Source organism: Arvicanthis niloticus, chromosome X (genome assembly GCF_011762505.2).
Source record: "Arvicanthis niloticus isolate mArvNil1 chromosome X, mArvNil1.pat.X, whole genome shotgun sequence".
NCBI lineage: Eukaryota > Metazoa > Chordata > Mammalia > Rodentia > Muridae > Arvicanthis > Arvicanthis niloticus.
Window position 1 is genome coordinate 6,571,422 of NC_047679.1, and position 12,454 is coordinate 6,583,875.

A 12,454-nucleotide genomic window follows, 5' to 3' on the forward strand; every position below is an offset into this window, starting at 1 on the left:
ATTCTAGGCTGGACATGACGACACATAGCTGTAACCCCAACACTTGGGAGGAAAGGCATGTAAGCTCTGTGATTTCAAGGCCAGTTTGGTCAATAGTGAGAAGATGGTGAGTTCCAGGCCAGCCAGGACTCCATAGTAAGACTCCTCAAAAAAAAAGAAAGTAGTAGCAGTATTTGTTGTCATTGTAGTCATCATTGTTGTCGTCAAGGTGCAAAACTACCTCTGTTGGGAGAGTGTTAGAGGGCCAAAGCATTATGACTTTTAAAGGAAATTCCACATTCTGTGTTAGAAACTTAATCATAGATTTGTGGGGTTTGTCACAACAGTCTTTTACATATTCAGACAATGGCATTCTGGTTCTGTGTTTAGCAAGAAATAAAAACTACACAAACACTGGCCAAAGTTTTGCAGTTTCTCTAAGGATACCTCCTGTCTAGATTGCAAAGTACAATGTTCCTTCAGCTCTGTCCAGAATAATGACTGGGGAAAAGCTAATTAGACCTATTTTTTTTTCTTTTAAGCATCTTTTCCTCCCCATCCTATTTGTCCGTCTATCTCTTCTTCCTTTGTTCATTGAACTACTTGGAAAATATTGCTTTTGACTTGGCAGCTACACTGACCTAGGAGTCAATGATGAGTCCCTTCCCTTTAGGGCTTACTCTTTGTTCTTGAACATAAATGAAGTTTTCTGTTTGCTTCTTTTAATTTCAACCTGCAGGTTTTCTGTATTGTCACAAAATCTTTCACTCCGAAATCTACCAGACTAGCACTTATGTACCTGGGTTTAATATACATTAAGCTTTTACCATGTTTGTGCCAAAGTCTTCATGTGTGACCATTAAGTTTAAATCAGTCTGTATGTTATATATGTTATTATTCATCCTTTGATTTTTTTATTTATATGGGCATAAAGGAAATGATAGTGTCTTAATATTTTACAAAAATCATCTCATAGAGTCCATACCTCTTTACTCTTGAGTATGATTTTCATTCCCATTCAATACTATTTTTATCCAATACTATTTTTAATGTGTATAGGTGTTTACATTGCTCCAGGAGGCCAGAAGAGAATCCAGTGAAACTGAGTTATAAATGGTTGTGAAGTGCCATGTGCGTGCTGAGAATCAAACACAAGTCTTCTGAAGAACAGCCAGGGCTTTATTTTTCTCCATCCCACTCAACACTACTTTTGTGATGTCCACATGTCTAGTGCGCATACATGCATGCACATGTGTGTGTGTGTGTTGTGTTATTTATTGCATTGAAGTGTTAAAGGTACTTCATGTGGTAAGCCACAGTTTACTTCTTCATGTAAACTTGTACATCCTTAATTGTTCCCAGTTATGAGTATCATTGCGTATACGTTCTTATGTATGTATTTGCATGCTCCTGTAAGATATATACCTTGCAGTGAACTTACTGGGTCATATCATCACATATACAGTCCGTGTCTCACTCAATCAGAGTATGAAGTGAATGAATCATTTATGAATCTGCATTAAGTCATTTCTTTTGCCAGGCTATCATGTTCTTAGCATGACTATTTAGTGTTTAAATTCTTCACCTTTTTCTAAGCAGGAATAGTGGGCAATCTCACTTTTATTAGAATTTTATTATTTCATCTGTTAGCAGAGATTTAGACATTAATGAATATAGCATCAAGTGATATAAGATTTTGAATTAATACTCATGTTCACTGACATTTCAACTCAGTCCCCAAATTACTTTATTTTTAAACATATTTAAAATTAGTATCACATGCCTAACTTTAGTAACTCTTTAGTGACTTGAAATAACAATGACATTCCATCTGTTTTGTTGTTAAATCCATGCACTTCACTTAACTTTATAACCGCTGTTAAAAGTGTTAGCTTAACAATGTATTCTGTGAAGATTCTACATATAGTTCTAAAATCTAGGGGTTAATGTAAGCTTTTCTCTGCCTTGAACTATTTTGCAATTAAGCAAGCGAAAGACCACTTCTAAAGATCTGGGTTTTGGACATGCTAGGACTTTGTTCCATAATTTCACCAGTCTCAAGGAATGAAGAGGTTGGTTTATGTCATTCGTTTTAGTACTTTTGCCTCAATTACCCTTAGTGCTGCACTGTGGCATTTTGCCTGTCACAGATAGATCATGCAGGGAATGTCCTGGCTTAAATTCTGAAGTGCTTTCACTTCTGCTTGCTTCACTTTGAAACCTTCTAAAAAGAAGTTGACACATGATTTTACGAATATTACTGGACATCAGGAAATACATGACAGGATCCAAGCAGCTGTTGAAAGAGGAGAGAACCAGCATGATCTCATTGGTTTTGTGAATGATTTCCTTCCAGTAGCAGGAAGATATATTTAACTGTGAAGAAATGTAGATGAATCGAAAGGCATGATAAGGCACAAAGCATATAGTAAAAATGATCAGGACAATAAAGGAGTTCCGAGCTGTTGTAGCGTATTTGCCAGAGTTAGGAAATTTTGACCTCTTTTTAGAAATCCTCAGTAGATTCTTGCCAATCTTAATATATGAGAGGATTATCAGTAGGAAAATAAGCCAGAACATTACTACAAGAACAAAGTTAAAAATTGCTTCTCCCTTTGCATTATGTCTATCTCTGTAGTGGAAACACATTGTGGAATTATGCCCTTCCTTCTTCAGTGTCAAAATGATCATAGTTAAAAATCCAGCAAGAGCAACTGTCCATACTATGCAGCAAACGTAAATGCTTTGCTTGGTGGTTATTGCCCTTCTTTGTTGTATTGACCGATTGATTTTTATATAGCGATCCAAGCTGATAAACCCAAGCAAGATAATACTAATGTACATGTTCATGTAAAATAGTGTCCCCACAACTTTGCAGAGAATCACACCTAGTGTCCACTTATTTTGATTGATGTGATACATTATGCGGAAAGGGAGGCAGAAGATGAGCAGAAGGTCTGCAACAGCCACGTTAAGTAGATAAATTTGAATGGAATTTCTTTTGCGGTGGATGCCCAGAAATACGTAGAGGGCAATGATGTTTCCAACCAGTCCCACGAGGAATATAACAGAGTAGAAGGTTGTTAACGCAGTAGATAGTAATTTTTCATCCATTGGACAGCTAGTGACATTTGGCACTCCTGAGAAATTTTGTGAGGCTTGGTCACTATAATTAGTTATAAAGTGCATTCCATGGGAGGAGCAAAGCCAGCTGTCAACTGAAGTAGTCGTCATTGTTACAGTGTGACTTCTCAGTGTCTCCTGTAACTATCAGGACAGAGTGCTAAATGACATGCTCTTTGTTTGTACGTCTTTGTGTCTTCAGAGTTTCCTACAACAAAATGCCAAACATTGAATCATTTGTTATTTGTGATAATAACAGCTACTTTAACATAAAGCATAGATAAGGGTTTCATTTCAGACCTTTTTCTACTTGGTTTCCTGTTGCTATCTACACATGTGTAGTAGTAGTATTACAAACAGCAGCAAATACTGTAGGAGCTCTCTAACCTTTTCTGTTGCTGTGGCATGCATAAAGAGTTCATTTCATTTATTATATTAAAGTAAATAATTGAAAGAAAAAATAAATAATTGAACCATATGCTAATCTTTCTGTAGAGATATTGTTTGGGGAATAGAAATAGTCAAAAGAACAGCAGCTCCCATTTTTCAAGGATGAATCTGAACTTCCCCTAAAGGTGCTTCTAGCCATGAGTGAGCTGGGTCCCTTGCTGATCCTGCTTGACTTTAGCAATGCTTCCTGTTTTAGCCTGTCCCCTCATAGCTGTCATCCACTCATTTTGACACACGTTGTCACATAGTGTATATTAGACACATTGTAGTGTTCTACCCTTCCACAGTGAGAATAGAGAAGAGGGTCCTAAAGTTTCTTCTTCACCTAAGACCAACATAGGAGTATTAAAATTACTTATCTATAGAAACAGACCAAGTCTAGCACCTGCCTCCTTTCAGAGACTCTTGTAGCACTTCACAAGAAAACATATTAGTCAAATAAAACCAGATCAGTTAGCAGCCAATAAACCACTCTTAGCCTAGAAGCGTAAGACAGTAATATAGATGGGAAACAGTACCATGACTCTGAGATTCTGAGAGGTTAACTACCTAAACATTAGTTTTGCCCTGGGTTATATCATTTGAGATTGTCACCAGAACCTTCTTAAGTATGTCAGTTTTACTTGTTCCCAATGCTACTTGCTATTGAACAATTCTCAGGCATTTGACTCTTGGGACCTATTATATATGTAAGGAGAATTCAAGCAGGTCTCCTCACACTCCTTTCTTACAGCAACTGCCCTGTTTCTCTGTAAATCCCTTTTGTGGGTGTAAGATAGACTTTTATAGCAGAGTACAGATGAGATGGCTCAGAAAGGAATGTTCTACAAAGCTTAACTACCTGAAACTGATCTCCACGATCTACATGGTAGAAGCAGAGAACTGACTCCACAAGTTGTTCTCTGACTTCCAGATGTATGTGGTGGCTCGTGCATGTCACAAACAAACAAACATAAATAAGTGTAATGAAAATTAAATACTTCAAAGCAGGACTTTCAAAGTTATACTTAACTTCATAATCAAGGATCATTACTAAGCATCTTTTCTCATTTTTAAAAATGCAAAGCTTTTATGTGAAACACTGAACCCCAATATATAGTAAGTATTCAAAATAGTTGGCTTTGGGCCTGGGTCTTCTAGCTCAGTGATAGAATGCTTGTCTAGTATGTATACAGTCCTGGTTCAGTTCCCAGTGCTGAAAAAAAAGCTAGCTTTAAAAAAAATAGGTTCTAAATGATCAATATAAACCTTACACATTTGTTTAAAGTACTGCTTGGATATTAAAACCAATATTAACAATATTGTATATTAACAATATTAAGACAGAGACTCTGTTCTCAATAAGCAGTTTTAGAGGACTGTATGTTCAAACCCTAAATGCAGTAATAAAAAATAAGTTTGGTTTGGTTTGGTTTGGTTTGGTTTGGTTTGGTTTGGTTTGGTTTGGTTTGGTTTGGTTTGGTTTGATTTTTTGAGACAAGGTTTCTTTCTGTAGCTCTGGCTATCTTGGAACTCACTCTGCATGTCAGGCCGGCTTCGAACTCAGAGGTCCACTTTTCTGTGCCTTCTGGGTGCTGAGATTAAAGGCATGCACCACCATCCAGCTGTAAAGGGATAGATCTTAATTGTGATATTTTTTGTGTGTTGCCGTTCTTTTATAGTGCCAAGGATTGAACCCAAAACCTTGCTAGGCAAATATTCTACCACTGAATCACATCTCAACACAATAGATTTTTCAGTTTTTTGCTTCCTTTTAAAATTAAGTGGTTTTAGTTAGTATACAAAATGTATTTCACTAAATATGGCATTTTATACATTTGTGTCATTGTACTTTGCTCATATTCACTCACACCACTCTCCTCTGCATGTCCGACTGCTTCCCTCCCCAAAATTGTGCCTCTCTGCTTTGATGTCATATGGATGCATGAGTAGACAGATAGAGAAATGCAATAGTTAATTTTATAATCTACATGAAAGAAAACATGCAGTCTTTGTGTTCTTCACATTCATTATTTCCCCTTGTTCTCCCTCTCTTAGGCCCACTCCTCTCCCACATCCTTCTCCCCCTTCTGCTTTTATGTCTTCTGCATGCTATATTTTCATATCTAGATTCTATATATGAGAATAAACATGTAACATTTATCTTTGCATAATGAATCTCTTCATTCGATGTTCTATAGAGAGAAAAATATTTGGAAAAATGTAGCTTCTCTTAAAACTGTATTTTGGTCAAGGCTTTTAATAGAAAGTAGTGTTCAGCTTTAAATGTTTACAGACTGAAGGAAAGACTTGGTTTCGAGGAAGAGGAAGTGGCTGGTGAGGAGGAAGCTCTGTTAAGCCATCTTGAGAAAGGTTTCCTCAATTTAGGACCATGGAAGGAGAAAGAGAGAAGGGTACTGGGAGGAAGGGAGAAAGAAATGAAGGAAGAGCTGAGGCTGTGTCCCAGATGCAGGAAGACAGATTTCACAATGCTTGTAGAAACATCCAGGCCTGTTTCTTGTGATCTGAAATCTTAAAAGGAAGAGACAATCTAGGAAAGGTAGCAGGCTGCTGATATCACAAAATACATTGCCAGTAATAGGGAGAGAAACCTATGCAGTGTTTACACAGGAAACCCTCAGAGTCTCAGATAGAAACATCCTATCCATAAGTGAAAGGATGCTAAGACCTCAGTGATGTGACTCAAGAAGCTGAAGTGACTTGGAATAGGCATCTGTAAGTTGTTTTTCTTCCTAATAGATTTTAAACCCTATTAGGATTAAGAACCGAGTCCATTTTGTTTGCCTCTCTGTGTACCAAGTGTTTAGCCCAATAAATATTACTGAATGAAAGAAGGAGTTTGGAAAAGTAGATGTAAAGTGTTAAAAGTACAAATACTGGAAGCGTCAACTGTATTCACAATAACACAATTCCCTGTCCTCTATCAGCAATGTAATGTAGACACAGTAAAAAACTAACCCCATCTTTGGTTTAACTCAAAAATCTGTGGTATTTTAAATGAAAATTGTTCCTGTTGACCTGGATTCTGTCCCAGACTGATAGTCTCCCCTGAAATATATTTTTTTTTTATCATCCCCAGTGGTATACTTAAGAAAGACTGTGCACCAAACAAGGAGAAGTGGAATTTAAATATTGTTGAGGATATAAGTTGAAGGAAATAGGTAAATTAACCTATAGATGAGAATGTTTTACAAGGCCATGAAGAAGAGGTTCTCCCCTTCTTATTCGTGTGTACAGAGAGAAAAGCAAGGAGATGTCTGTAAAGTGCAGAGACAGGTATTGACTCCTTGTGAGATGATGCTTTTACAGAATGAAGCAGTCTAGCTCAGAAGGTACTAAGTCTGTGAGCTAGAGACTCAAAGCTGCAATACTCTGTAGGAAGGGTTCTCAGCAGTACTTTAGTCTGTGCATGAGCATCTCTTTGAAGATACCAATGTCTAGCTTCTTCCCAGATACCCTGATATTGTTCTGGAATGGGCTTGATGCACTGGTTTAAAAATTCATGAGAGCTATCCAGTGTATAGTCAAAATTGAACACTTGAGCTAAATAATCAAATGATTAACTAATCATTATTTAGCACTTACTGTGATCCAGATACTATTTGAACACATGATATCATTTCATTTATATAGTCTTTTTAAAGAATTTTTATTTTATGTATATAAGCACACTGTAGCTGTCTTCAGACACACCAAAAGAGGGCATTGGATCCCATTACAGATAGATGTGAGCCACCATGTGAGAATTGAACTCAGGACCTCTGGAAGAGCAGTCAGTGTTCTTAAGCACTGAGCCATCTCTTTGGCTCTACATAGTCTTTATAATAGCATGTAAGGTAAAGAAAGAGCATAGGTACTGTGGCCTCAAAGCTCTTAAGTGGTAGTGCCCAAGTTGGGACTCAACTTTGACTCTGAAAGACCCTGAACCTCTTTGGTAGACTTCACTTCTATCATAATTGATCACCATTTCATTAATAAATGATCATCATTTATTAATGATGAATTCTATCAACTAATAGTAGTTTAACAGGATTTCTTTACCACTATCTACTTTAGTTGTTTTACAAAGAGGTTGTACTGTCTAGCTTTGCTCTTCTGGAAGTTATTAATATTTCCACTTGCTAGGTCTATAAGCGTATGCAAGTAAACTCGGACTTCATGAAATCAAATCATTAATCAGAACTTCCAGTCTTATTTCTGGGCCAAAGAGTAATAATCAAGATGTTTCTAGGAAGATGTCAGCACAGAGAACAAACATATCCTAAGACTGTTTCTTCAGCTCTAATGTGTAAGTAAAATTAAGTAATCAATAATAGTTGGATGAAAGCACTACTAAGTCTTTTGAGCTGTTAGTGTCAAGTTGAAGGAGAATAAAGCAAAAGCAGTGTGTTTCATCAGCAACAGAAGCATGGCATACCGTAGCAGATAGCAGCAGGCCAGCAGCCAATGATTACCAACCAATTCACAAATTACAGCCCGTCTCAAATTTGGTAACTAACTTGTGTCATCTTTAAAGTAAATTGGGAGCTGGGCTTGGTGGCTCATGTATGCCTGTAATCACAGCTCTTTGGGAGTCCAGGGCAGAAGAATCACAAGTTTACAGCAATACTGTCTAACTTAGTGAGACCCTACCTCAAAAGAACAAATTAAAAGCAGGCCATGAGGATATCTACATGGAAGAGCAGTTGCCTAGCAAGCAAAAAGCCCTTGGAGTTCAATATTCAATACTGCAAAAGCAAGAAAGTAAATAAGTCAGCTATAAGTCAGCTGGTGTGTTGGTATCATTCACTCACTGATCGTTATTATTAATTTGGCGGGGGAGGGGGGAAGACAGGTCAAGACAGGGTTTCTCTGTGTAGCCCTGGCTGTCCTGGAACTCACTCTGTAGACCAGGCTGGCCTCGAACTCAGAAATCTGCCTGCTTCTGCCTCCCAAGTGCTGGGATTAAAGGCATATGTCCTGGAGTCCACTAATTATTCTTTAGGCTGTTTGTTCATATTTCAAAAGCTACTTATTTGATGTAAGAATTTGCCAGTGAAGATGAGAAATAAGTGAGCATAGCCTGTTGACAAGTGGACCTGACTTGTAACTCATGCAGTGGTCCCACTCATTCTCTAATAATGGGCAGTGTTTGTTACTCAGTAAACCCCATTCCTATGTTTGCAGCCCTGTGTAAGCACTCGTACCCCGACTGCTACCGTCCTACCTCTCCCAGGTTTTCTTTAGGGCTATAACCAAGAAAAGCTCTTTTAACATGCTATTTTGGGTATTGTTTCTATCAGTATCGTGTGTTGAAATACATACCTAGTTGATAATGGACTGATAATAATGACTGGACCTATTCAGGCCATACTTCAGAAGTTGCAGGAACTGCTGCATACAGAACAATTGAAAGCATGTTATTTGGGAAATAATATTAGTACTATATTTAGTTTTGTTCTAAACTTAACTGTTTACTTTTAGTTGTTTGAATTAATTTTTAAAAGTATATTGTGGTTTATTTTTTCCTTTCTAGAGTATCCCCTTTATTTACTTCTAAAACACAAAAATTAAATTGTAACTGGTCTGTACCATAAGATAGTAAAAGCATAATAAAAATATTTAAGATGAAGAGACAGTATAGCATAGTGAAGTCAAGAGATAATAGATAGGAAATCTATATTGCATCTCAATTAAATTTACAATGTCTGGAAATAACTATAGTTGATTCAAATATAGCTGCAAATCATTAAGACTACGCAGTGCCAATAAACAATGAGACTATTGTTAATAGTTAGTCTATCCAAAAAGACAGAGCCTCCTTTGAAAAGCCGAGGTGTCATCCAAAGCAGTTTACTCAGTGACTCTAAAAAGCCAAGATTTGCTGATAACAGAATAGCATTACCAGCGTACACCTAGCTTCACTCTGAACATTCAGATAATCAAGCTTTAACTAAAGCAAAGGCTCCTGTGTGCGGCTTTTAAAAATCAGAGAATACTTACAGTTGAGGCTTTCCTGAAGTTAAGGGAGTAAACCCAAAGCTCCCTAGATCAGGTTGTGTCAGCTGGGCTCTTCCATCCGGTGGTGGTGCAATTGGCTAGAGTCCTCTTCTTTTTTATATTCACATGTGGTGCAGTTGTTTTTCCCCTTTTCTTTCTTTTTTCAGTGTGACAGCCCTTGGGCCCCGTTTGGAGCTAAGAAAAGACACCACTCATAGCAACAGCTTCAAGTTGGACTTTAGGAAATGGCATCTTCTGTATGAGTCCCTTCTAGCCTAAACTGAGGAGTGTGTTAGTCGTCCCCTAAAATGCCAACTATAAAATACAAGCAGAAATGAGCAAATTCTGCCTTTCCTAAGAAAGGATGAGTGATATCCTGTATGGATTTTAGAATACAACCCCTGAATTTCCATTTCCTTCTAAATTCATTTTAAAAGTTGCTACCGTCATGAAGTATGTGAACTTTCTGCCCCTAAGTATACTAACATTACTAATAGGCTTTTTTACTCTTCAGTTTTGCTTAGGTTTTATTTGCTGTCTACATTATTTTAGTATCATTTTGTATCTTCCTTAAAGACCATGGATTTCTTTCCCAAAACATCTTACAATTTGGAGACTAGGTGGGATTTGTAGTGCTCGTCTCTCCTCAGCACACTAAGAAACTCACCCAAGTAAGCTGGAGTGGTCTCTCCTATTTCAAGGAAAATATGACGAGGCTCTGCAGCTTCCATTCTGGTCCCAGTCCACTGTTTAACCACCATCAGTTCATCTATGTAACTGCTGGCCCTGCACTCGAGTGTCATTTCCCCTTTTGGTTGTTGTTTAGAAAATGATTGTCATCTCCAGCTTTGTTTAAATAGTATTTAACTCACTGGGCTTTAGCTAACATTGTAAGTATTTCTGGGAAGTTCTGAACCTCATATTCTCCAGAGCTTTTAGTTTAGTTTAAGAATCAGAGTATATGAGACCATAATTTTACATTGTTAGAATAAAAATGTTTTATAACTCTTACTTCCCCTGAGAATCTCTGAGAAGGAAGATGGTTACTCTATTTGTCTGGCAGTATTTTTTTTTTTCCTTACTGTGGTAAGCGACACATACCGCTAGATTTACCACATAGCCAGTTTTGAGTCTATCATGCACCGGTGCTGAGTGTAGTTATATCATCATGAATCAGATCATCATAACATTTTCATGTTGCAAAATTAAACCTCTAAATTACCTGCTATACACAAATTTTCTCTGCCCCTAGTCCCAACATTGGCAGCCACGATTCTGTGACACTGAGTCCAATGATACAACCTTTTTGTGGCTTGTTTATTTCACTTAGCCTACTATCCTTGAGGCTCACCCGTGCAATAGCATGTAACATAATTTCCTTTGTTTTTAAAGCTGCATATTTCCATTGTTTGCCTTTATTTCATCTTCTTTATTTATTATCTTTCAATAGGCATGGAAGTTATCTCCATTTATAGATAATTATGAATATTACTACAACAAACATGAATATGCAAATATCTCTAAAAATCTGGTAGGATTTTTCATGACTGAATGAGTCATAAAGTGCTTTTTTATCTCCTGAAATACAATATAAATACTAGTTTTGTCCCACACTTATGCCATCCATTGCAAAATTGGGTTTTTTCAGCTTTAGTGTTCTCATACTATAGCCACATTTTCTCATTGATGTAAGGTTTAAGAATTATCTTCTAGTTCCTGATCATTCTGAACTTTGTCACTATCCCCTCTTTATGTGAAACCCAACTCTAATGAAGTTCAGCTTACTACTCCGCCAGTCCTGAACCTCCCCTGTGAAGATGAGGACTGCTGTGTACAAGCACACACTCGTGCTGTCTTCAGATTGGCAATCAGAAACCTTAAGGGCCCCCTGCACTGCCAGAAATCCTTAGTGTTAATTCTAATGTCCTTAGTCCCATAATTCTCAAAGGATGACTTCCAGATCACTAGCATCCAAAACAGCCAGAAGCTTGCAACTGATGCATACTCCAAGCTCATCCAGACCCCAAAGCCAGAAAATCTGGGGATGAGGCCCAACAGTCTGTGTGATGCTAGTATGAAAATGTAACCGCCACTGCCCTAGTTCATCCTCCCTCAAAAATAGTGTTTCACACCTTCGACCTTCTCAAACTGCCATCAACCCCATTTCCTTCCCCACTCTCACCTAGGAGTTGCTTTTTGTTTCCCTAAGGAAACAGAAACACTTAGAAAGGAACCTCCTCTATATCTACAGGGCACATCACAGGAAATGCATGCACTTTTCTATGTATGTTATTTCTTATTTTTAATATCCCACAAATAAGGAGGGAGATATTGAAGCAAAGTAAAAGAAAAAAAAGCTAGACCTCTAAATACAATTTGTTTTGGAGTTTGGAGTTTGGAAGTAGAGGCATGTTTTCTGTAATTAAAACACCAAACTACTAATCTAATTAAACTAAATGAGCCTCATTATATGACAAAATAAAAGCATAACCACATGAAGAGGTTATTTTAGGATGGGGGTGGTTCAGGACATACTTTTAGACCTATACAAAAAGCTACATTATACAGCACAGTAATCAAAATCAGTAAATTTACATGAAAAGAATACCATTATGTATTTGACAATCCTTGTCAACAAATTTTATCAGCTGCCCTAATAATATTTTTAGAGCAAAATTAAAAAGAAGATCACACTTATCTGTGATACTTCTTTAGTTTCACTGAATCCCTTGAGTCCAGAGCTAGTTTTGAAGAGCATAAACCTGCTACTTTCTAAATGTCTCTTGGGCGTTTCTCCAGTATTAGATCTGATTGCACTCTTTGCCAAGGATACCACAACATTATTTTTAAGTCCTGTGTTAGAGGCACTGAAGTTGGTGAATAAGTGAAATTGTATGGTTGGTTTTGGAATACTTAAAGAGTA

General features: G+C 37.3%; 2 protein-coding genes across 17 annotated transcripts in view; one reads left to right on the forward strand and one right to left on the reverse strand.

Annotated features, from left to right (window-relative positions):
• Cask (calcium/calmodulin dependent serine protein kinase) overlaps positions 1-12,454 on the forward strand; it is a 340,810-nt gene that overhangs the window by 218,584 nt on the left and 109,772 nt on the right. The gene's annotated exons all lie outside the window — the stretch shown is intronic.
• On the reverse strand, positions 1,138-10,339 carry Gpr34 (G protein-coupled receptor 34). 3 transcript variants are annotated; one of them, XM_076918223.1, is made up of 5 exons: positions 10,199-10,339; positions 9,535-9,726; positions 8,857-8,925; positions 5,070-5,156; positions 1,138-3,310 (listed from the first exon to the last, which is right to left on the reverse strand). In XM_076918223.1, the coding sequence occupies exon 5, from the start codon at positions 3,211-3,213 to the stop codon at positions 2,086-2,088; it is 1,128 nt and encodes a 375-aa protein (XP_076774338.1). In that variant the 5' UTR covers positions 3,214-3,310; positions 5,070-5,156; positions 8,857-8,925; positions 9,535-9,726; positions 10,199-10,339; the 3' UTR covers positions 1,138-2,085. The 3 variants fall into 3 exon arrangements, with proteins under 3 accessions (XP_076774338.1, XP_034340709.1, XP_076774339.1); XM_034484818.2 differs by lacking the exon at positions 5,070-5,156; XM_076918224.1 differs by lacking the exons at positions 5,070-5,156; positions 8,857-8,925.